Consider the following 26,714-nt stretch of genomic DNA (forward strand, 5'->3'; position numbering starts at 1 on the left):
GACTGAATTTTGGGACAATCCATAGTCATGGTCTGAAAATCTTCAGTCTGACCTATTACTGTACCTTCCCTCTCTCCTTTTTGAAATGAATTTTGCTTCCTGTTTTCCTTTGTGCTTCAGAAATGCCCAGTATTAGAGGCAGGGATTTGTGAGGGCAGAAGAATCTGGGAGAATCTAGTTTTTCTCTCTAATATGAATACCTTTCAATTGTAGCAAGTGTGTATTTTTCCAGGTCTGTCATTTACTATCCTATAAGATGACCCATTTTGCTTTTTCCCACATTCCCTTTTCTCTTGCAGATATGGGACATGACACCTGTAGTCGGTTGTAGTCTTGCAACTGGATTCTCCTCCCGCTGACCTGGGACCTGGTCAGTTTATGCACCTTATGTACAGCAACAAGCACCAAATGAAGTCCTTCCTGTGAATAGCTCCACAAGTTCTGGTTGCTTGAATATCCAGTGACCATTTTAAAAACAAAGTTTAAAAAAGTTTTTGTTCTGTAGGACACTCCTGGAACCACCCTGATGCAGATATGTCTCTAATCGCCTTGGTGTAGGGGTGGATATAAAGGATTGTCTGTAATGTGAGTCCTGGTATGTTAAAATGTCCTGAAAAAAGGAATCATATGAGAAGGTTAGTGGAAAACATTGAACAGAGACATAAAGAACTTTCAGGAAATGGTTCCCATAGGATTCTAAATCTCCTCACAAACCAGTCTAGCCAGCTTCCCAAAGCACTTTTCTGGCTTTACAGATTGTTGGAGCAAGAAGAGCAAGGAAGACTCAAAATACCTGGTCTATCTTTCTTGAGGGCCAGTGATTGAATTCTGAAGTGCCAGAGAGTCCTGTCTGCTGCTGGGACTGGAGTACGTTCTGTAGCATAGTGATTGACAAGCGTCCTCAAGGCCTCTCTTCTTCTCAGGCCGTGTAATGGTCTACACATATTTTGTCACCTCTAGTCATTTGCAGCTTTCTTACCCTCCCCCCCCCCTTTTTTTTCCTGGCTCATATAAATGAGTGGCTCTTTGTAGATGTTTGTAAGTTAGTCATAAATTCTCTCTGTCTCTGAAGGCAGTCCACACTTGACCATTTACCATCCAGCAGTTAGTTTGCAGACGTTTCTATGGTGCTGTTAAAATGGGAAACACACTAAGCTGACTAGCTTTTCTCATTGCAGTGAAGAATGATTATGGTACCGGCATGATTGTATGGGAAACAATCCGTGTGTCCCATCTAACAGTATGGTCCATTTGACACTGATAACTTCTTTCTAAATTAAGAATGTGAGGGATTGGACTAGCAATTCAGTGTGCACCTCAGAAGAGGGAGCTAGTGTTTAAACTTTGCAGCTTTTTTCGTGGTGGTATTTCTTGGCACTCCTCAGACTTTGCAGTCAGCAGTAACTTGCTGATATGAGACCTATCATTTTCTGTTAGTTGCTATAACAAAGTTTGGTGTAAAGTTCAGGTATTGTTAAAACTTTTTAGCTAGTAATTTCCTGGACAGTGTCAGCATTCCATCCATTTTAATATTAAAATATTTATGATTTATTGCCTGTTGGGCTGCAGAAATGGGCACACTTTTTAGTATTCTTGGTTATACTTTTTGAAGGAAGAATTTTAAAACAGATGGTAATGGTGTCTGTTCCTGTGCACTAAAGTATTTGGATTAAAAGGCTCTGCTAGTTCGTGGTTAATTTTGTGGGATTAAAATGAGTCGCAGACTCTGTTTTATAGTAACAGTTAAGTGGACTATCAAATTTAAGAAATTTAGATTAGAATTAACTGTTTTAATGTCCAATTGATATGAATTGATAGGAGCTTGGGGGAGGGGTTTCAAATTCATCATGTTTGGAATTAGCCTTCACTTATTTCTAAACACCAGTCATTTTTTGGCATTAAGTACTGTTTTGGGGTTACTATACTTGGAAGAGGTTTTGTTTTTGAAAACTTACCACTTTCTGCAAAGGGCCCCCCATGTTGCTTACGAAAAATGTGGTAATTATCTATATATATGTTAGATTGAATGTTAAACATCACATAGTAACTTTCATTTGAACAAATGTTCTTCCTCTGTATTCAACCCATATGAAGGTGGAGTCCTGGGGATCTGATTGGTCCTTACAAGGAAAATAGCATGATTGACTCTTTGCTATGTTGAAAAGTACTGAACTCTGATTTTGTTTTTTCTTAAACTTTCAAAAAAATGTCATGTTTCTTCCCTGTGATAGACAGGACACATTATCAGGGCTTTAGGCAGGACTATACAGTTTTGAAACGATTTCCATTTTTGAGATACTTAATGAAAAATCAAATGTTCCAGAGAGTGACATGATGTTGCTATAGCAACTCCTAAGGTATTTAGTTAATATAAATTTATTTAGTTAATATAAATCAGGGAAGAAATGGATGTTAGGCAAAAATGAGTGTAGACTATCTAGGGAAGGCAAAGGAAAATGGTTCATTTTTTTTTTTTACTTGAGTTTTTATTTTTAAACAAAACCCCCACCTTACAGAAATGTCTTATCACTATCACAAATTCAGTGGCAAAAATGTGTAAGGAATACTGTTTAGAGAAACACAAATTATTTCCTGAATTTTACTAGTTGAAAATGGTACTGGTAAGGTTATATTATAGACACTTCATTAATTTTATGTGGGGGCAGCTAGGTAGTGCAGTGGATAAAGCACCGGGTCTGGATTCAGGAAGACCTGAGTTCAAATCCGGCCTCAGACACTTAACACTTACTAGCTGTGTGACCCTGGGCAAGTCACTTAGCCCCCGTTGCCCCCCCCCCCCCAAATTCCTTAAATAAAAAAAAAAGATTTAAATACATTTTTATGTGTAGATAAGAGAGGGTTATTTCAAATTTTTCATAAATAGCAGTTCATTGATCTCTTCCTTCCTACATGCTCACACTCATAAGCATTATTAGGAATTTCAAACTCATAATACTGGGGAAGGAGATCCCTGTGTTAAGCTCTAGTAGAAAGTGCTGTGATGAAGAAAGACCAATTGCTTATTTAATACAAATCTTTAATTTCCCTGTGTCAGTCTTAGTGGTAGGGCCAATCCACTTAGCTCCTTGGCATCACGTAGATGTAGATGATTCATAACTTCAGAAATCTCTCTAAGAGTGTGTCCTAGTTCCTATTTTGCTGTCTAGGGCAATTAAAAATTATTATAGCACTTTCCAGTTCTTATTCTCTTCCTGAAGAATATAAGTGAGTTGTATCTTAAATTTTCAGTCGTTTAAACTTGCCCCAATTGTGGTTAAAATATATATATATATATACAAAAATAGTGGTTAAAACCTAAGCAGGTATTTTCTAAAACCAATTTGCATTAAAATAACATCTATTTAAGTTACTGATTCTGTTACCTTCAAAAATTGAACAAACTAATTGTTGCTCTTGGTGAAATTACTCATTATAAACTTGAAGTTTAATGATGAGTAATGTGTAGTATATGTATTCAAGTGTCTAATGCTTTGTTGTTAAATGCAAACGATTATTGAATGCCTACTGTATTTTCTGCAGTTTACTATACAATACCAGTTTAATTGTGTAAGAAATTTGTATTTAGGATACAATTTTAAGTGTTTTTTTTTCTTGTAGGGTCTTTTTTGAATGGAGGAGTGTAGGGTACTACTAAGTAGTGTACTTTAGTCTCTTACAAGCTATGTTTCTGCAAGATACTCTGCCCTGCATAACTCGGAGAGACTAGATAAACTTTTCGCCTTGCTCCTCACTATTTGTGGGTTTTGTTTTTGTGGGGGGGTTTTGGAATACATGTACAATAAAATATGTTTCTTGCTTGTTTATATGTTGTCCTGATGTTTTATCTGGATACAGCTGAACAAAGTTTAGATACTGAATTATAAGGCTCACCAACTGTGTAATCGATAGCTCTGGAGAAATCCAAAACTATCTGGATGTTTTTCATATAGTACAGTTAAGTCAGAGTAGCATTGATTTCTTTATCACCCTGTTCTTCTTCAATCTAACTAGAAAGTTCTATTTTAGGAGAGAAATTGTGTTTAAATTTCACTGAGCAACAAATTTATTTTTATGAAATTATAAACAGAGGTGCCAGTTATGATGATAGCTTCTATGAGACAGTAGTGCCCCCAGAGTTAATCAGTGCTGGAATACTCATGCTGACAAAAATAGTAACCATCAATTTCTCTTACTTCTTGTTAGTCTTTAGAGAAATGATTGCTAATACTGATCTTATAATGCCTTGGGAGCTTTTCATTTATATTGCATGTCATGAAATTCTCAAAACTAAGTTATTTCTTTCAAATAAAACCCAAGGAAGGGTTGCTATAAAATCTGGGTAATGATAGGGTGTCCCACTTCAGAGAGATTGAGAATTATTGCTCAAGAGAATGGATTTACACCTGTGCCCCTATGAAGAATTGTCAACTAAAGTCTGTTTGCCTATGAATGGGAGATTCTGGCTTTTACCAGCACTTTTTGTTGTTGTTTTATCAGGCCTGTAGGACCCAGTATGAAAGTCTGCTAGATTGTAAGCTCCATAAGGGTTGGAATAATTTCTTAATTATCTTTGCATTTCTCCAGCATTGGGCACATGGCTTTGAATGTATTAGGTGCTTAATGAGTGTATGATGGATCAGGGTGGTTTCTATTGTTGGTGTAGTGAATTTTGCACTGGGCTTGAAGTGAAGAACTTCATTCAGATCCTGCTTTAGATATGTCATCTGTGTGATGTCTCATGCCTGCACTAGAATCGCAATAGCCTGCTGCTCCCTGGCTTTCCCCATGCGAGTCCATCCTCTATTCTGTTGTCAGAATGATTTATCTACAGTGGACTTCTGACCATGTCACCCCCTCCTCAGTCAGCTCCCATCATTTCCAGGGTCAAACATAAAATTCTCTGTATTAAAGCCTTTATAACCTGCCCCCTTTTACCTTTCCAGTCTTCTTCCGTCTTTTATGTCTTATATATAGTTCCAGTGACCCCCAGACAAGAGGCTCCATCCTGTGACTGAGCATTTTCATTGGCTGTCCCCCATTTCCAGAATACTTTCCTTTCTCATCTCTGCTTCCTGGCTTTCCTCAAGTCTCAGTCAAATCCTTGCCTTCTATAAGAAGCATTTCTCAGTGTTTCGGAATTCTAGTGCCTTCCTTTTTTTTTTTTTTATTATTTCCATTTTATCCTGTTTGTGGTTTGTGTGTTTCTAGTTGTTTGCATATTGTCTCCCCTATAGAGTGTGAACTCCTTCAGAATAGGACTTTTAACTTTCTTTGTATCCCCATTGCTCAACTCTCTGCTTAGCACATTATTGAGTATAGAAGGTACTTGATAAATGTTTATTGACTGACTGACTGACCCTGGGCGTGTCACAACCTCTCTGAGCCATCATTTCATCATCTGTCTCTGCTCCAGAGCTAAGGTCCTGTAACCTTAAATGTCATCTTAAATTCTGACTAGAATTCTTTTCACCCGATAGTTTGATAAGTGAAATAAAAGAATTAAGTGAATTTGAACTACCTAGGGTGATTAGGTACTGCTAGTTACCCTTAGGAAGAGTAGTACAAAATCTCGTGTTTTGTTCAAGGTAATCCAGTTCAAAGTAGGACCAAAGGATTTAGAGCTAGAAAGGGTCTTAGAGATTATCTAGTCCCATTCTGTTATTTTTACAAGTGAGAAGATGTCCACAGCCAAATAGATGGGGTGTAGCAGAGCTGTGATTTGAACTCAGGTTTGAGGGCACTAAATCAAACGAAACTTAGAAAACAGTTTCTCACTACTTACTACATCTGTCCCCAGACTCGAGATTTAGGGCTTATTAAACTTGAAAGAACAGAAAAGTCATTTAGAATCTCAAGTGTTTCAGGGTTGAGTATATCAGTGGAGAGTCCTAGGAATCCTAGAATAGAAACCTGACTTCCCCTTCTAGAGTTCCAGAAACTCAGGTTAATTTAAGGTTGAGCCAAGCTCTCCATTTTCCCAGGAATTTCACGCATGCCTGATAAGCTGGCTAGTTTCTTTAGCCTGTGCTCAGTACCTGGGGGCTTTGGGAGAGGGGGTCAGAAGAATTAAATTAGGGGACATCCTCTGAAATTAGTGACGTCTACAGGAAACACCAATAGACTAGGGACTTGATTCTAGTTTTGTTACTACCCATAATGACACTGACCTTGACCTTGATAGGGTACTTTAAGGTTTACAACTCTTATACAACATACATATTATATCACATAAATTGTGTTTCATCTCTGTGTGTGTGTATACATATATACATATATATATATATTGCTTTATTTACATTATTATTTGGTCCTCCACAACCCATTGATATAGGTATTCTGGTATTATCCGTATTTTAGAGATTGAGACTGGGGTTAGTAGGTTAAGTAACTTGTCCATTGTCACAGAGCTAATAAATAATAATCAAATGATGTCACATTTAACTCCAGTCACAACAATTTCCACTATACCATGTTAGCCATGATAGAGTCTGGCAGGTTAGTTTCTGGTAGTTCAGTTTCCCCATTGACACATCTGGGAACTGATGTAATGATAGATGCTAGGAGGGCAAAATAATTGGGGAAACCATATGCCTTCCCAGTTCCTGCTTTACTCTTTTTGGCAATGCAATTAGAACTTTATAATTTTCAAAGTAAAATTGAATCCTGTAATAGATGAAATTCTTTCTTTTTTCAATCTTAATAGTATTTTAATTTTTTTCCAGTTACATGTAGAGATAGTTTTCAACATTCGTTTTTATAAGATTTTGAGTTCCAAATTTTTCCCCCTCCCCCTTCTGCAAGGCAACGAGTTATCTGATATAGGTTATATATGTACAATCACATTAAACATATTTCCACATGAGTCATGTAAAAGAAAAATCAGAACAAAAGGGAAAAACCTCAAGAAAGAAAAACAACAACAAAAGTAAAAATAGTATGGTTCATCTGCATTCAGATTACACAGTTCTTTTTCTGGATGTGGAGAGCATTTTCCGTCATGAGTCCTTTGGAATTGTCTTGGATCATTGTAATGCTGAGAAGAGCTAAATTGATCTTAGCTGATCATCATACAATGTTGCTGTTATTGTGTATAATGTTCTTGTTCTGCTCACTTCACTCACCATCAGTCCACTTAAGTCTTTCCAGGTTTTTCTAAAATCTGCCTGCTCATCATTTCTTATAGCACATTAGTATTCCATTACATTCATATACCACAACTTGTTCAGTCATTACCCAATTGATGGGTATCCCTTCAGTTTCCAATTCTTTACTACCACAAAGAGCTGCTATAAATATTTTTGTGCATGTGGGTTCTTTTCCTTTTTTTATGATTGAACTAATAGTGGTATTACTGGGTTTGCACAGCCCCATAGCCCTTTGGGCATAGTTCCAAATTGCTCTCCAGAATAGTTGGATCAGTTCACAACTCCACCAACAATGGATTAGTGTTCCAATTTTTCCACAGCTTCAATATTTATTATTTTCCTTTTTTGTCATATTTGCCAATCTGATAGGTGTGAGGTGGTACCTCAGAGTTCTTTTAATTTGCGTTTCTCTAATCAGTAGTTATTTAGAGCATTTTTTCATATGGCAATAGATAGCTTTGATTTCTTCATCTGAAAACTGCCTGTTCACATCCTTTGACCATTTCTCAATTGGGGAATGACTTGTAATCTTATAAATTTGATTCAGTTCTCTATATATGTTAGAAATGAGGCCTTTATCAGAAACAGTGGCTATGAAAATTGTTTCCCAGCTTTCTGCTCTCCTTCTAATTTTGGCTACATTGCTTCTGTTTGTGCAAATACTTTTTAATGTAATCAAAATGATCTGTTTTGCATTTCATATTCTCTATCTTTTGTTTGGTCATAAATTCTTCTCTCCATAGATCTGCGAGTTAAACCATTCCTTCCTCTCCTAATTTGCCTATGGGATCACCTTTTATGTTTAAATCATGTACCTATTTTGGCCTTATTTTGTTATATGGTGTAAGATGTTAGTCTATGCCTAGTTTCTGCCATGCTGTCTTCCAGTTTTCCCAGCAGTTTTTTTGTCAAATAGTGAGTTTTTATTTCGGAAGCTGGATTCTTTGGATTTATCAAACAGCAGATTACTATAGTCACTTACTACTATTTCCTGTGCCTAGCCTATTCCACTGATCCACCACTTTATTTCCTAGTCAGTACCAAATAGTTTTGATGACTGCCACTTTATAATATAGTTTAAGATTTGGTACAGCTAGCCCACCTTCCTGTGCTTTTTTTTCCCCGTTAGTTCCCTTGGTATTCTTTTGTTCTTCCAGATGATTTAAAAATTTTTTTCTTGCTCTATAAAATAATTTTTAGGTAGTTTGATTGGTTGAAATCCTATTCTTCATGGATTAACCTGACTAGAAATCTGCTGCTAAGTGTAATCTAAGGACAAATTTTTGTATTGACAGATACTGAAATTTGGACAAAGGAAACCCAGGGCTTGATTCTCTAGATTTAACTTCCAAAGTCAATCTTGAGTTGTTTTTTGTTGTTTCATTTTTGTTTTTAATCCTTCATACCATTGCATCTGGGAAAAGACTGCCCACTTCCATTCACCATCTTTATGACTTCCCAATCATGGCTCCTTCCCTGACCAGCACTGCTTTAAACATTAGTGTAATATCTATAAGTCTGCACTGCTTATTTCCATTAGACTGGACCTGTTATATTGTATATAATTACAATTTTGAATAGTGCGAACTTCCATTGATTTACTTCACTGGATTCATTATTCAAACAGATTGATCTGGCTGTAAGTTTCTTGTAGGTAGGGACTACGTGACTGGTTCGTCTCCTTTTTTGGTCTTACGTCTCTTATTTTTCATGACTCTCTTCATGAGCCTCTGTTGGTAATACATTGCAGCCTACTCATGCCCACCTCCTATACCTCTCCATTGCCTTTTGTGTGTCTTTCAGTTTGAATTATTTGGTGATTATGGTTTTCTGTGGCCCTGTAACACAGCCAGAAGAATACTAATGTCAAAAGGATAAACTTGTTTTTTACAGGAAAAGCTCAGAGGTCATTATATAAATTTTGCAAAGGCAGTTTAGCCCATCTACTTGCCTTCTCTTACTAAATTCTTATCCTAACTTATTGTCCATTTAGAGGTTCTCTCCAAGATAGATACACTAGAGACACTCTTTGTTGTCCATCTAGATATCTACCATTATCTGCAACAGACATCCTTTAAAAAATTAGATAACACTGACATTTCCCAATATACCTTCCCCTCCTGCTTTGAGAGAGCCATCACTTAAAGATTTTTCTTTTAAAAGAGGGAAAATATGTAAAAACTAACCAATGCATCAGCCAAACAAGCAATACGTGCAATGTTCCATACCCATAGTTCCCTACCTCTGCAACAAAGAGAAAGAAGTATGTCCTCATTGGGGTAGAAATGTACAATGTAAATAAAGTATGGTGTATTTGGAATCAGAATACCTGGTTCTGCCACCTACTAGCTTTGCAACCTCTCTTAACCTTTCTGTGCCTCAGTTTCCTTGTTGGTAAAAAAAGCTGCACTAGATGACCTCTAAGGTCCCTGCCAGCTCTAAATTAGTGATGCTATGATTTCTCCTCTTTGGGTTCAAGCTTGGTCATTTTTTCACACCACTCAGTTTTGATTTGTCTTCGTTTCTATTCACATGGTTTTAGTCGTTTGTACATTGTTTTCCTGACTCTGGGTACTCTCTGTCCGTTCCCGTAAGTTCTTTTAATCATTTCTGCCATTCCAAGAACATTCCATTCTCTTTATGTCAATGGCTATTGACTTTGTTTCCAGTTCTTTGCTCTTACAAGATGTGCTGCCATATAAACATTTTGGTTTCTATGGGGACTTATAATAGGTATTCCTAATTTGATTCTTCCTGCATGGATAATTAGACTGAACTATTCTAAATGAATATGAATCTCATGTAGGATTTTTTGCAGTGTTCCAGCTCTTGATGTAGTCAGCACAATGTCACAAACAGAATTGTCTAGAGGACCCCACCTTATAAAGGGAATCCACAGTTGGACATCCGCCAGTCCAGTAGCTGACACCTTTGGCCAACTTGCATCTGTTTCTGTTTTCTCCATCACAAGCTATCAGTAATCAAAGGGCCATTGAACAGAGCTCTCTGTTACATCTTTGGACAAATCTTTCAATTTCTATATTACCTTCTACTTCTAGAATATCAGGGCAATTTTTCCTGACAATTTCTTGGAAGATGATGGCCTTTTTGTGGGGCAGTGGGGGTTAAGTGACTTTTCCAGGGTCACACAGCTAGTAAGTGCTTTATCCACTGCACCACCTAGCTGCCCCCCCCCAGCTCTTTTTTTGATCATGGTTTTCAGGTAGCCCAATAATTTTCCTTTTTTTGGTGAGGCAATTGGGGTTAAGTAACTTGCCCAGGGTCTCACAGCTAGTAAGTATCAAGTGTCTGAGGCCAGATTTGAATTCAGGTCCTCCTTAATCCAGGGCCGGTGCTCTACCCACTGCGCCACCCAGCTGCTCCTAGCCCAATAATTTACAAATTATCTCTCCTGGATCTATTTTCCAGGTCAGCTGTTTTTCCAAGGAGATATTTCACATTGCCTTCTATTTAAAAAAAATTAATTTGGATTTGATTTATTGTGTCTTGAATTCTCAAAAAGTCATTAACTTCTATTTGCTCAATCCTAATTCTTTTTTTTTTTTTTTTTTTGGTGAGGCAGTTGGGGTTAAGTGACTTGCCCAGGTTCACACAGCTAGTAAGTGTTAAGTGTCTGAGGCCGGATTTGAACTCAGGTACTCCTGACTCCAGGGCCAGTGCTCTATTCACTGCGCCACCTAGCTGCCCCCTCAATCCTAATTCTTAAGCAATTATTTTCTTTAGAGATCCTTTGTACCTCCTTTTCCATTTGGCCAATTTGGCTTTTCAAGCTGTTGACTTTTTTTCATGACCCTCCATCATTCTCATTTCTCTTTCCATCTTTTCCTCTACCTCTCCTACTTTTCCCTCTACCTTTCCTACTTTATCTTCAAATTCCATTTTGAGTACTTCTATGGCCCAAGACCAATTTTTTTTTTTTTTGGAAGCTTTGGATGGAGGAGATTTGACTTTGTTATCTTCTGAGGGTGTATTTTGATCTACCTTGTTACCAAAGAAACCTTTGATGATCTGCAGCTTTTTCTGCCCTGGTCGTTATCCTAGCCTATTTCTTAGCTTTTAACTCCTTCTAAAAGTAAGGCACTAATTCCAGGGTACACTGTCCCAAGCTTTAGGGGGTCCTGGGTGGTACGATTTAAGGAGAGGCACATTCACCACTCCCTTGGCCTATGCTCTGGCCTGTAAGTAACCACGGGCCTGCTTACTCTTTAACCAGGAAGCAGAAATCTGATTCAGTGTGGTTATAAGCTTTGCATGCCTGTTCCCCTTCCCCACGGGCCCATTGCCACTCTAGTCTGTTTCCTGGTTCTGGTTTCTGGTTTGGTTCCTGGTTTGCCTCAGCTCCAGCAGAGACCCCTGCTATCTCCCCCCGGCCAACTGCTGGACTCCCTCACCAGTTTGTGTGCCAAGTTCCAGAAGTTGCTGCTGATGCTGCTGATTCTGAGGCTCTGGAGGCACAGCCTGCCTGGAGCTGAATCTGCATGGCTCAGCTGCGCTCTCCTCTCACCTGAGTACAACAGAGCTTCCCTGCTGCCCTTTTCATCTGTCTTTGGATGGAAAATCATCTCACTCTGTTCTTTTGTGGGTTCTGCTGCTCCAGGAATTATCTTATGGCCTTATTTGGAGGTATGTGGCCAGATGGTGTGGGGAACTCCGAAAGCTACAGCCTTTCCACATCTTTGGACAAATCTTGTACAATTGTGACATCTGCACAGGGGAAGCTCTCTTGGAGAAAAGTGATATTTGTTCTACAGTCACATGCTATAAAAAAAATTCAACCAAGAGTCAGTACAGGGGAATCAACTCTGCACTTTTGTCAGTTGTGTGAATATAGAATATCTTTTGCAAAAGCCTGACTGACTTTTTTAATGTCTTTATCAGGGATGCCTTGCATTTGTGTTAGAATAAAATGAGAAGACATGATATGCCTACTTTCCAGCCTCTGCGAAAATGTACATATACATATGGACAGCTAGGTGGTACAGCAGATAGCATGCCAGGCCTGGAGTCAGGAAGACCTGAGTTCAAATCTGGCCTCAAACACTTACTAGCTGTGTGACTCTGGGCAAGTCATTTAACCCTATTTGCCTCAATTTCCTCAACTGCAAAATGAGCTAGAGAAGGACCAAGAAAAGCCCAAATGGGGTCATGAAGAGTCAACTGAAACAGCAAAAATATATACACATTTACTGTGTCCAGTTGTTCAACCAGTTTTAAATCCACCCAAGTGCACTGTAAATCAGCACATAATTCTCCTGTTTTTCCACAAATATGTATTAAGAGGCTTTGTCAAATGCCTAGAAGAAATCCAAATATACTTTGCCTGTAGTATTTATTCCTTTTTTTTTTTTTTTTGGTGAGGCAGTTGGGGTTAAGTGACTTGCCCAGGGTCACACAGCTGGTAAATGTCAAGAGTCTGAGGTTGGATTTGAACTCAGGTCCTCCTGAATCCAGGGCCAGTGCTTTATCCACTATGCCACCTAGCTGTCCCTCTCATTTTTTTTTAGTGAGGCAATTGGGGTTAAGTGACTTGCCCAGAGTCACACAGCTAGTAAGTGTTTGAGGCCAGATTTGAACTCAGGTCTTCCTGACTCCAGGCCTGGCACGCTATCTGCTGTACCACCTAGCTGTCCATATGTATATGTACATTCATGTGTATGTGTGTGTATGTGTATGTCCATGCATAGCATTGAACCCAGAATCAGGAAGACCTAAATCCAAATCTTCTCCTGGGCATTTATGATCTATTTGACCCCAGATAAGTAATTTCATCAGTCAGCCTCAGTTCCTTTATCTGCAACATGGGAATAATGAATGATAGCACTTACTTCATAGGGTTCAAATGAGAGCATATATGTAATGTTGTTGCAAACCTTAAAGCTGTATTTAAATGGTATAAATAAACCTATATATAAATGTTATAAATGGTATTCTGATATACCTGAAAATAGTCAAATTGCCCCAATAGTCTCCTGGTTTCCCTCTCTCTCTCTCTCTCTCTCTCTCTTTTTTTTTTTTTTTTTTTTTTGGTGAGGCAATTGGGGTTAAGTGACTTGCCCAGGGTCATAAAGCTAGCAAGTGTTAAGTGTCTGAGGCCGGATTTGAACTCAGGTCTTCCTGAATCCAGGGCTGGTGCTCTATCCACTGCGACACCTAGCTGCCCCCCCCCCCCCGGTTTTTTTTAAACTACAAATCTGTAAACCTTTCCTTTTCTCACAGGTGCTATTTTTAGTAGCCACCTAGAGCTGGACCAAAAGTCTTGTCATCTAAGGACTGGCTTGGCTAAGTTTGTGAAGGCCAGCACCATAGTGTTGGATTTTTTTTTTCCAGTCACAATGCAGCAGGATTGCAGTCTGTTTCAGAGAGCTGAGCATCCATCCATGGATCCCTGGAGAACAGCAGTAAGTTTACCTTCTGTCCTTTAGATCCTTTGCATGTTTTTTCATATGCTTACACTGTGGTACCTCCAAGTCAGACTGTAAAACACTACATTAAAAAGGAGGCACGTTGCCTAGAACAGTGTTTCACATTAATAACCAAATAAAAGAAACGGTTTCTTTTTTCCAGGAACTTACAAGTTTGTTATACCCCTCTAGGTCATATTCCCTCTGATCTAACTGAATCAATAGAAAATTCTCATAAAATATAAACAGCCTGACTTTGACTGTGCTTCCTATTGCTTCATAGAGTTTCATCTTTTTCTCATTACAGGTAAAGGCTTCTGCCAATCTATCCTTTAGGAAATAGACACAAATGTTTTCTTAGACCTATGGTCCCAGCTATTTTGGAAATGTTGAGCTTGCAATTCCTACAGGCTTTCTGGAAAGAGCTGTCAATTAGATAGTTGGTAATGTGAGACTTGAAGCACTTCACCATAGAAATCTAAGAAAATCATCTGTATTGAGATGCTGATTAAACCCATGGGAATAAATGAGGTTACTGTGACAGTGTGTAGAAAGAAAAGAGGCCCAGTGGCCTCTTCCCCTCAGAGCATTGAGAGATATCATTTCCAGGGGAGAAGGATATGGATGATGAGCCAGCAAAGGATGCTGAGAATGAGCAGTGTGGCAGAAAGGAGGAAAGGTCTCAAGAACTTTGGGAAGAGAGTACATCTATGAGGTCAGGGTGGTCTACAGCATCGAAAGCTGCAAAGAAGTTAATGTGGATGAAGACTGAGAAAAGACAGGTAGATCACTAGTCACTGTGGCCAGAGAGGCTTCCGTCCAGGCTGGGATGTGGGGCGGAGGAGGATCACAAGACAAACTTCAAGGAGTTGAAAACTGAATGAAACTGGATAGAGACTGAAGGTCAGTCAGGAAAGAATGAAAGTATTGCTGTGTAGCCCAGATCCCCTATATATATGTGTGTGTGTGTGTGTGTGTGTGTGTGTGTGTGTGTGTGTGTGTGTGTGTGTGTGTGTGTGTGTGTACATTAGACCTAGGTGGCTGGATTCCATAACTTTCTCCCAGAATATTCATCAGCATGTGAGGAGTGCAGAAGGTAGCAGGCAACACAGGATTGGGCTTCAACAAGATAAAGGAACAAGGGATTCTGGATTAGAGGATAATAGGGGGCAGCTAGACGGCGAAGTGGATAAAGCACCAGTCCTGGGTTCAGGAGGACATAAGTTCAAATCTGGCCTCAGACACTTAACACTTACTAGCTGTGTGACCCTGGGCAAGTCACTTAACCCTCATTGTCCCACCAAAAAAGAAGAAGAAAGAGGATAATATATACTCGAGCTGGTCAATCATGGGAACAAAATGGAATAAAGGTGAAGCCAGAATAAAAGTGATGGACTGAGAAAACCAAGGGGGTGGGGCAGGAATGAAGAAAATGGATTGAGTTGGAATGAGGCACTGGTAGAAATGAAAGAATACAAAGTTATAACCCAAGAAGATCAGAAGAGTTCTAGATTATAGAGGCAGCACAGTTATTGTGATGTTTAAAATCTAAATTTGTGGTTGCCTTAAATTAGAAGCTTTAGCACCAATCTTTGGGCATTAAGCATTTATTAAAGCATACTAGGTATTAGTAAAAAGGAAAACATGTGGAGTTCAGAAAGTTAAGAAAAGGCCTATCTAGCCTAGAGTTCCAGCATGGTCTAGTCTGGTTCTTCCTCAAGTCCTCTGCCACAAGCCTGCTTCAACCATAAACAGCTCTCAAACTGAGTGTGGAAGCTTTTTTATAGGTCTGGAGCAGAGGTGTTCCTTATTCACTGCTTCAAGTTGATTGGTAGGCATCATCAAATCCATTGGTTCACTGGACTTGAAGGTGGTTTCAAGTTGAGTTCAAAGTCCTTAGCTTCTGAGAACAATACCTTCTTTTTTTTTTTTTTGGTGGGGCAGTGGGAGTTTAGTGACTTGCCCAAGGTCATACAGCTAGTGTCAAGTGTCTGATGCCAGATCTGAACTCAGGTCCTCCGGAATCCAGGGCCAGTGCTTTATCCACTGCGCCACCTAGCTGCCCCCAGAACAATACCTTCTTAAGCACTAGCCGGGTGTGGTTAGAATCTAATTAACTTGAAGTAGGCTAATCAGCAAAGCCAATCATTCTCACTTAATTCAATCAGTTTAGATTAATCTCCAGCTGAGCCTTTGAGTATCTGCCAGATCCCATTACTTTCTCACATTATGGATGATAGGATCTAAGACGTGACTCCGTCACCATCCAGAATTGGAATGGTTGCTTAGTGGTTTTCCCTTTGTAAAAATATTCAGATGAAGGCTTCCACATGACTGACAGGCCATATTGTTTCCTAAAAGACTTTAATGGAAAGCTCACACAAGACAGGTGCTCATGTGAAGGTCAGAACAAGTAATACAAGGACAATCAAGGTCTCTCTGAAGAACTTTGGCATCATTTGTGAGACATGGGAGTCACTGGCACAGGATAATCCATCAAGATGCCCGTATCAAAGAAGATGCTGTGATCTATGAGCAAATCAGAATATGATAGCTCAAAAGAAACACGAGATGCACAAATTTAGAGACATCTCCCTCGCAAATGGTCATATGGACTACTCGTGCCCAACTTGTGGTAGAGCCTTTCAAGCTCACACTGGTGTGGTTAGCCACAGCCGGATATACTATACATTGACCCGACATCATCATGTCATTTTGGTCCTTTCCAGCACAAAGGACAGACATAAACAACACATAAAGCCTGGACCACCACTTGTGGGGGATGTTTTAGGAGTCAATTCTTGGTAGATCAGACTAGATGGTTGGGGGGTGGGAGAGGTCCCTTCCAATTCTGTGAATTGCTTAGCCAACTGACAAGTATCTTAACTTGAAGGTAAACATTTTACGAAACATCAGCAGAGTTTCAAATTTGGACAACTCCCTGGTTTTTACAGTATTGCGCCTTTTTGTTCTTGATTGGCAATTTGTGCCTAGACAGAGAATGACTTTTCTGCGTGAAGCTGAAAGACTTTGAGGAATAGGTTAAATGATCCAGAGCTTCTTCTCCTTGTAAATAATTATTACTTGCATCTCTCACATCTGCCCACAGTTCCTATATGGACTTTTGTTTCTCCCTCCTGTTTACATGAAAGAAGGGTAGTCCTTGTGAAACCAGGAGTTTTGAAAAGAGATGAGGGCTTGGATGACTCTGGTATGCTAGGCAAGAAGGGAAGTGATAAGTTAGTGAAGGAACCCAGACAAGAGCTAAAACAAAGCCTATTTTGCATTTTTATAAACACCAGGGATATTTATTACTTTAAGACTTTTAAAAGAGTCCTTCTAACTCTTAGATATTTTTAACTGCTGTCTAGTTCTCTGTAGTCTCCAGCTGGAAATAGCCATAGGGAACCTAAAGGCTTTAGGATTAAGGTAGAAGAGGAGAAATTGTGAAATGACATTGACTTCCCTGAGGGGAAGAAATGGTGAAATAATGAGTAGTAGTAGCCAGAAGACAGTGGGTTAGTAAGCCAATACCTGGGGTTTACAGAAAAGAAGAAAGAGTAATCTGATCTGGAGAGGGAAGTGTCTTTGATAATTTACCCACAGAAGGTAGCCCCATATCCCAACAGGACCTTTTAAACTTTGCAAATGCATTTGATTTTAGATATTTCCTAACAAAAAAGTAAATCTCATATTCACCTATCAGATTTCACTGAAATGTAGTCTGCCAAGTGCACCTTTAAATAACAGATTTGAAAGGGATCTCCAAGGACCATTCTATTCGAATGAGAATCTCCTCTAAAACATTCCCACACAATGGCCATCCAGTCTTTCCAAGAAGGCTTCCAGTGAGTGAGAACCCACTGCTCACTGTGGTAGCCTATTATGTGTCGGATAGTTCTAATTTTATGCAATCCATAGCCTATAAAGTAATTGTGTAGAACTGGGGAGCACTAGCAACTGTGTCTAGGGGACAGTCAGAAAAGTCTTCATGAGGATATGGCACTTGATTTGAGCTTTGAAGGAGCTAAGGATTCCTGGAGGGGAAAGTGGGGAAGCCTTGCTGAGGCAGAGAGGAAGGAGAAAGTTACACATGCAAAAAAGCAAATAGGGGAGTCTGGCTAAGGTGAAGAGTGGGTGAGGGGAAATCATATGGAATCAGCCTAGGAAGAGAGGATGGAACCAAATTGCAAAGAACTTTATATGCCACAGGAGGTTATATTTTATCCCAGGGGCAGCTGAAGGAATAATTCAGCATTCCCCGCTGTAGAACATAGGGAATTCTTCATATAATGGTACCGGGGCCCGGATTGAGAAAAGAAAATGACCGCAAATATGTAGTCTGCTTAACTGATTGCAGTTAGGCCCAAATATTTTGTTTTTCCTCTGTCTTTGGTTTTCATTCCAAGAAAAAAAAAGATTCTGGCCAGAAGTTATTGTTCAAAATGAACACAAGAGGGCTACAATACTATATTTTGGCTGAATGAAGTACAAAGCTTTTGCTCAAAAGCTGTATGTAAAATATGATGCTAAAAACATTGTTCTAGTCTTCTATTATAAACCTATACAATCATATAAAATATTTACCTTTGCCTGAAGAAGCACATAAAGCTTGGATGCTAAGTAATTATGAAGTTAATGTTCAGGCCCTAAGTTTGTCTGGTATTTTAGGTTTTAATGATTTTAAATAGCACCTATTTGAGTGACTGTAACATGACACAATTGTATCCCATGCAAGAACTAGACTTTGAATAAAACTAGCTAGTATTTCTCATGGAAATGGGAGCCATAAAATCCCTGCTGATCAGCAGCTGCCAAGATAGGTTACAGCAATTAAAAGAGGATAGAAAGAGATGACTGATCTGGAGGATGAAGAACAAGGGTCCTGTCATGAATTATTTAGTCATGGGATCTAATGAGATTTTGATGCCATTTGAACAGTTCATTGCAACATGGACCCTCTTTCCATAAACTCATGGAAAAAAGTGTGATGGATGTGGCACTTCAGAATGAGATAAATTGCTGCAGGGATTTTCTTTTTACTTGTACTGCTAGGTTACTGCTTATTTATTGGAGAAAGAGGGAATTAGGGGCAGCTAGGTAGCACAGTGGAGAAAGTACCAGTCCTGGATTCAGGAGGACCTAAGTTCAAATCCAGCCTCAGCCATTTGACACTTACTAGCTGTGTGACCCCGGGCAAGTCACTTAACCCTCATGGACCCACAAAAAGAAAGGAAGGAAGGAAGGAAGGAAGGAAGGAAGGAAGGAAGGAAGAGTACCACCTTCCTCCACCCTTGCTTTGAATCTGTGACTTTCTTGGTGAAAAGATTCAGGAATTTACTTGTTGCTTCTTTGAGAACTATGTGAGATGGAAAATAACTAGGCTTAAATTAGGCAGTACTCAACTACCAAAGGCAAAGAATTCAGGGCTTTATTCACTGATATCTTGCACTAGTTTTTTGGGTGTTTGCAAAGATTTACTTCCTCTGTCCAGCTTAGCCATGTATTTAGCAGATGGTCATATTTCTCATTAACATTCACTCAGAGTCAGCTGCATTTATGTCTTTTTTCTCCAATATTTTTTAGTTATTATTGTTGACTTTTTTCTTTTTAGGTAATTTATTGCAATAGAATTTTCCATTTAACAATTACAGTCAATCCAAAACAACACACTGGCCATGTCTGCAAAATAAATGACCATTCTACACCTATAATCTACCACCTTTCTCTCTGCCAAGAATTTATAGGGCATGTTTTGCTGTTGGTCTTCTGAAGTCATGCTTGGACAGTGCATTGATCAGGATTCTGAAGTCTTTTAATATTGTTTTCCTGTACTTTACTGTGGTCAGCATATAAGTTGTTATCCTGGTTCTACTTACTTCATGTTGCATTCATTCATAAAAGTCTCACCAAGCATCTCTGAATTTTTCATATTCATCTTACAACATAACAAATATTCCATTATATTTATGTACCACAATTGTTGAACTCCCAAAATGATAGGTACCCAATTTTCTTCCTCATTGCTACTACAAAAAGCGATGTTATAAATATTTTTTCCTATATTGGACACTTCTTTCCACTTGGAATTTGTGTTACTTATATAGTTATCTTTGGATAAAAAGGGTTTGTACAAACTATTGACCTTTTTTTTTTTTTTTTAGTGAGACCTTTTAAAAAAAAAAAAGTGTAATTCTGGGGCAGCTAGGTGTCACAGTGGATAGCACTGGCCCTGGAGTCAGGAGGACCTGAGTTCAAATCTGACCTCAGACACTTGACACTTACTAGCTGTGTGACCCCGGACAAGTCACTTAACCCCAATTGCCTCACCAAAAAAAAAAAAAGTGTAATTCCAAATGTTTTTCCAAAATGGTCGGACCAATTCATAGCTCCACTGGCCACGTCGTATTCATTTGTTTGGGGTAGTTGGTGGTACAGTGGATAGAGCCCAAGACCTGCAGGAAGTCCTGTGCTCATATCTGGCCTCATACATACTAGCTCTATGATCTAGGGCAATTAATTTCACCTGTGTTTGCCTCAGTTTCCTCAATTGTAAAACTGGCACCTGCCTTGAAGGCTTTGTTGTGAGGATAAAATTAGATCTTATTTATTTAATTATTTATTGCTCTATAAACAGTTTACTTTTTATTATTATACTTCTTGGGGGGAGAGCCATGCTATTTATCTATATGTCTTTTTTTTTTCAGCAACAAGCATTTATTTTATTTTCCAGTTACATGTAAGGTTACTTTTCAACATTTATTTTCATAAGATTTAGAGTTCCAAGTTTTTCTCCCTCCCTCCCTCTCTTTCCTCCCCCCTCCACAAGATCGCCACCAGGTATATATGTACAATCCACAAGTGTTCTTTTTATCAGTTCTTTCTATCGGGGTGCATAGTAAACTTCCTCATTAGTTCCTTGGGATTGTCTTGGATCATTGCATTGCTGAGAGTAGTTTCCAGGTTTTTCTGGGATCATCCTATTTGTCATTTCCTGTAGCACAAGACCATTCCACTACACTCATATAACACAGCTTTTTCCATTATTCCTCAATTGATGGACATTCCCTTGATTCTCAATTCTTAGCCTCCACCAAGAGTTGCTATATTTTTTGTACAATTTTCCCCCCTTTTCTCTTTTTCATGATTACTATTGTTAACTGTTTCCCTTCCATCCTATTCCCTTCCCCATGACATTTATTCTGTTATCTTCTTTAAGAATCCTGAATCCAGGGCCAGTGCTCTATCCACTGCACCACCTAGCTGCCCCTTCCTATCACTCTTCAAAAGGGATTTGCTTCTGTCTTTCCCCTCCCCCACTCTGCCCTTCCTTCTTTTGCCCCTCTCTCTTTATCCCCGTCCCCTCCTATTTTCCTGCAGGGTTAGAGAGATTACTCCACCCAATTGAGTATGTATATTATTCCCTCCTTGAGCCAATTCTAAAGATTGAGGTCTTTGAGCCAATTTTGATGAGTGTTGGGCTCATTTACTGCCCAGATTAAATACTCCACCCAGTTGGGTGTGTCTGTTAGTCTCTCCTTGAGGCAGCTCTGATGAGTTTAAGGTCTTTGAGCTTTTTTTGATGAGTGTAAAATTCATTTACTGCCCTGCTCCTCTCCCATCTCTTCCCCCACTCCATAAGCCTTTTCCTGTTTCTTTCATGTAGGATTTCACCTCTGCCCTTCCCCCTCCCCCAGTGAATTCCTTTCACCCCTCACCTTAACCCTAAAGATGTCATCACCTAGCTAAGTGACATAGTGGACAAAGCATCACCCCTGGACCCAGGAGGATCCCAGCCAAAACCTGGCCCCAGACACAGGACAGTCACCCACTGTATGACCCCAGGTATGTCCCCCAGCTCCAATTTTTTATGGTTCTTTAGGGTCTTGTATTTGAGAGTCAAATTTGCCATTCAGTTCAGGTCTTTTCATCACAAATATCTGAAAGTCTTCCTTTTCATCAAAGTCCAATTTTTTCCGCTGAAAGATAATGCTGAGTTTTGCTGGGTAGGTGATTCTTGGTTGTAATCCCATTTCCTTTGCCCTCTGGAATGTCATATTCCATGCCCTCCAGTCCTTTAATGTAGAAGCTGCTAGATCTTGTGCTATCCTGACTGGGGATCCACAGTACTTGAATTCTTTCTTTTGGCAGCTTGCAATATTTTCTCCTTGGCCTGAGAGCTCCGGAATTTGGCTATAATATTCCTAGGAGTTTTTCTTTTGGGATATCTTTCTGGAGGTGATCGGTGGATTCTTTCGATTTCTATCTTAGCTTCTTCTTCTAGAATTTCAGGGCAGTTTACCTGAGAATATCTTGGAAGATGATGTCTAAGCTCTTTCCTTGATCATGGTTTTCAGGTAGACCAATAATTTTCAAATCATCTCTCCTGGACCTATTTTCCAGGTCAGCAGTTTTTCCCAGAAGATATTTCACATTGCCCTCTATTTTTTTTTTTTTTTTTGCGGGGCAATGGGGGTTAAGTGACTTGCCCAGGGTCACACAGCTAGTTAAGTGTCAAGTGTCTGAGGCCGGATTTGAACTCAGGTACTCCTGAATCCAGGGCCGGTGCTTTATCCACTTCGCCACCTAGCCGCCCCGCCCTCTATTTTTTAATTCATTTGGATTTGCTTTATTGTGTCTTGGTTTCTCATAAAGTCACTGGCTTCCATTTATTCAATCCTAATTCTTAGGCAATTATTTTCATCAGAGAGCTTTTGTACCTCCTTTTCCATTTGGCCAATTTGACTTTTCAAGCTGTTGACATTTTTCTCATGTCTTTCCTGCATCTCCCTCATTTCTCTATCCATTTTTTCCTCTACCTCTCTAACTTGATCTTCAAAGTCCTTTTTGAGCACCTCTATGGCCTGAGACCAATTCATATTTTTCTTGGAAGCTTTAGATATAGGGGCCCTGATGTTGATATCTTCCTCTGAGGGTGCCCCTTGGTCTTCCTTCTTACTGAAGAAACTTTCTATGGTCCTCACCTTGCCTTTCTTTTACTAGACTTTTAGCTCCTTTAAGTGGGGCACTGTTTCCAGGCTGCAGTATCCCAAGCTTAAGAAGTCCCAGGTGGTATGATTTAAAGAGAATCAGGTTCTTCACTGGCCTGGCCTGTTCCGTGGTCCTTAGATGACCCCAGACCAACTTGCTAATCAACCAGCTTTGTGTGTTGTGGTTATTAACTCTAAGGAGCCTGTGCCCCTCCCCAACCTGGGCCACTGCTACTCCAGCCTACCTCCTGGTTCTCAGCAGGGGTGTAAAATCCAAGTTCTGCCTTAGCACCAGCATAGACCCCTGTAGTCTTCCCCCTGCCCAGGGCTCAGCCCACTCAACAGACTGTGAGCTTAGTTCCAGACAACACTGGCACTTCAGCTGATTCAGAGGCTCTGGGGGTCTGCTTCTTTGGTGAGGCCTTCCTGGGACTGGATCTGTGTCAGGGTGACTGTGGGGTTGGGCTTGACTCCTGTATCAGCACAGCAGCTCCCTCCTGACCTTCTAAGCCGTTCTTGGTTAGAAGATGATTTCAGCACATTCTTTTGTGACTTTTGCTGCTCTGGCAATTTTCCTATGGCGTTATTTGAATGTTTTTTGGAGTGATTGTGTCGTGAGTTCGGGAGCTCACTCAGATCATATTTTATAAAAGCACTTCACACGGTGCCACATGGTGCCTGGCACATAGTAGGTGACACATAGTAGGGGCTGTATGGATGCTTATTTCCCTTCCCACAGCCTTTTGATTACCCCCTACCATTGAACTTTGCCTTGTAACAAAGAAAAACATTTAAGCGGAACCAGTTGACACAATGATCTCAGAGGATAGAGCATGCCCCACCCCACCTCCATAGTCTTCCTCATCTCTACTGAGAGAAAGGAGGTGTGTTTCATTGTCACTTATCTGGGGCCAAGACTTTTTAATACAATTCATCAAAGTTCGATTGCTTTTTAGTATTGTTTAATATTATTCTAGTCATTCTCTATTTTGTTTTCCTGGTTCTGCTTTCTTCATTCTGTATCACTTCATGAAACTCTTCTCATATTTCTCTAAAACATGTATCCATTATATTCATATATTGCAGTTTAATCAGCAGTTCCCCAATAAATAAGTGCAAATTTTGTTTCCTTTCCTTTTTTTAAAAAATGTGGCAAGGAGGGGGTTACAATTAGAGGATCCCTATAAATACAGGGTATCATAAAATGGCACTAAGGCTCTTGGGGTACCCCTCATTATGTTATAGATAGGATGTTTCTTTCATTTGCCTCCCTGAAGCTCCTTAGATCATTGGGTTAAAGGGTATGTATAGGTGAGTGACTTCTCTATATCAGCTGCATTTTTGAGACTCGTGTTTTGAGTTCTCTCTCTCTCTCTGTTGCTCATCTAGTTATTAAGCCACTGAGTTGCCCTCATGGAGCTAAATGGAACCTTAGACCAGCTAGGGCTGAAAGGCTGTATAGTGTCCTAATGAAATGAACCCCTTAGAGCCTCTGTGACATTGACTTTCAGTGTTGACAATTTGGGAAAGATATATAAAACATTGGAACAGAAATGAGAGTGCAAAGAATGGAGCGAAGCTTAGGGAGGTCAAGTTTGGAGAAATGACCTAATGGGAAGTCTGACTAAGGAGGAGAGAAATGAAGCATACACAAAACAGTGGAAAGTGGTTTAGAAAAGTGGATCAAGGAAAAGGTTGAGTCTGCATGAAAAACATTATAAATCCTTGGCAACTATGCAATCCATCAAAATCTTATTAAACTACAGAGAATGGCAAATAATTTCTTTTGAAGATAAGAGTAATTGCCAAGAGTTCCTACCTAACAACATTCCTTTTCAAATGCTGCCTCACAATGGAACAATGACAAGTATATGACTAGGTATTTATAACGTTATTCAGTGCTTGCCATCTCCAAAGACTAAAAGAAAAGGATTCATGATGTTGAAGCTTCTATCCAGTCTATAAGCCACTGGCTTCTTTGTTTTCTTTATCCAGTTATATTTTTCATCAAGTTTTTTTTGCTTTTTTATCCGTGCATCAAAATCACTGAGTGTCAAAGTATATGCTGGTTTAATTTGGAAGGTATTATTGACCCCTCTGTAGAATTTCTCAACCTCCTCATTCTCTGTAATGGATGTTAGCATATTGGCTCCACTTGGTTTTGGTTTGCCTCTGGTTAGTAATCCAAATGAAGATGGCCAAGCGTTCCATGAAATGTTTCATGTTGCCTTCAGGCACAGAATGAAACCAATTCCTTCATTTGCCACTAAGGAGAGTCTGTGAGCTATCCTTCCATTTAGCTACAAATTCCTCGGATCTTCTGGTTTCATTTAAAATGAGAATATTTATATATTGATTCGATTTGTCCAATACTTTGTCGACTTGGTGGTCACTGGACAAGGATCTCACATTTAGAGGAGTAGTAGTAGTAATAATAACAATACTCAAAGAGAGGTGCTTTAGAGTACTTTACATATGTTATCTCATTTGAGCCTTACAACAACCCAATGTGGTAAGTAGTTTTCTTATTTTCTGCAGACGAGGAAACTGAGGTTGAGAAGTTAAGTGACTTGTCCACAGCCACATAGCTAGTATGTATCAGCGGTGAGATTTGAACCCAGGTCTTCTTGACCCTAAGTTCAGCGCTCCATACGCTACTGTTTTTAACAATGGTTAAATTATTGTTCATAGATGGTCTAAAAACTGTTATTCTTATTGTTTTCTATACCCTTTTCTCACTAGGAAATCAGAAGGAGACCCTGTGGGACTAAGGACCATTTTCTTTTTTTCTTTACATAATGCATTGGCAAGATAAAATAATTCATCACCAAGTGGCCAGCCTCCTGGCAATGACATTCTCCAGACTTTGGAATCAAAAGCACCTGAATTTGAATCCTGCCTCAGACAGTGACTATCTGTTTAATTCCTGGGTAAGTTTCTTTCCCTGTTTCCTCATTTATAAAATAGGGATAATAACATCTACCTCACATTTATCTTCAGTGTTTCATTGTGAAGTAGAGATGGCTAAGGAGTCTCAAATGCCCTTGGGATGTACTTCATCAGGTTCTACCAAGGACTTTGAGTACAATCCTGGCAAGGTTTACAAAGTGCTTTACATGTTTTTTCATTGGATCCTCACAAGATGAAATTCATGTAATATTCTGTGTACAAGCCTTGGCATTTGACCACTATTTACAAATCTTCCCATTTTTATTTCCAGAAATTTTTGCTCTTGTTGGCATGTAAGTATTGTATTGACGTATCTAGGTGGCTCAGTGGATAGAGCTCTCTGGGCATGGAGTCAAGAGGAGCTGATTTCAAATCCAGCCTCAGATACTTACTAGCTGTGTGACCGTGGGCAAGTCACTTAACCCTGTTTGCCTCAGTTTCCTCATCTGTAACATGAGCTAGAGAAGGAAATGGCAAAACCACTCCAGTATCTCTGGCAATAAAACTCCAAATGGGGTCACAAAGAATTGGAGACAACTGAATGACTGAACAGCAATAAAAGTATTGTAAAGTATGATGGAAAAAGCATTGCCTCTGGAGTCAAAAGATCTGTATTCTGATTCTGCCTTTGATGCTTACTCTCTGTATGACTTTGGTAAGTCATTCAGGCTCTGCAGGTCTTTTTCCTCATCTGTAGAATGAGGATGTTGCAGTGGCTGGCTGCCCTCTTGTAGCTCTGGTTCTAGGTTTCTGTGAGCTTAAATTGCATGTGCTACAGTAACAGGACAATGGCACACAAGCCGGATGAACTTTGCAAACCGTACCCAAGGTCTGAAGATGCTCAAATGCTTTGTCCTGGTTCTTCTTCTTACTTGGGATTGTTGACTAATATACCCATTTATCATCATGTGGCTCGGGTCTTCCCCTAAGAGACTGACAGCTCCTCAGGAGTCCCTCCTGTTAGTTGTCAGGACCTCCGCTCATTTCCTTAGCAAGTGACTCTCCTAGGACTTCTTAGAGCCTGCTCCAGGGGCTTTTCTAAATCTAACTTGTTTGCTTGTTATGGGCAGACACTTGGTTCCCATTCAGGCTCCTGAATCTTATCCACTGGCTTAAAGGACCTTAAAAATAACAGTTAAAGAAAGCAAATTTCTGATAACACTAAATTGGGAAAGAATTTTTTAGATTCAATTTTGAGTTGCAGGGTC

General features: G+C 39.5%; 1 protein-coding gene across 2 annotated transcripts in view; it reads left to right on the forward strand.

The window, feature by feature from the left end:
• The window catches only part of WDFY1 (WD repeat and FYVE domain containing 1), a 58,007-nt gene extending 54,185 nt beyond the window's left edge, over window positions 1-3,822 (forward strand). For both annotated transcript variants that reach the window (XM_043995060.1, XM_043995061.1), the window contains exon 12: window positions 300-3,822. In XM_043995060.1, the coding sequence (XP_043850995.1) occupies window positions 300-359 (60 nt within the window). In that variant the 3' untranslated portion in view covers window positions 360-3,822. The remainder of the gene's footprint in view (window positions 1-299) is intronic.
• The last annotated feature ends 22,892 nt before the right edge of the window (window positions 3,823-26,714 follow it).

This window comes from Dromiciops gliroides, chromosome 3 (assembly GCF_019393635.1).
Source record: "Dromiciops gliroides isolate mDroGli1 chromosome 3, mDroGli1.pri, whole genome shotgun sequence".
NCBI classification, from domain to species: domain Eukaryota; kingdom Metazoa; phylum Chordata; class Mammalia; order Microbiotheria; family Microbiotheriidae; genus Dromiciops; species Dromiciops gliroides.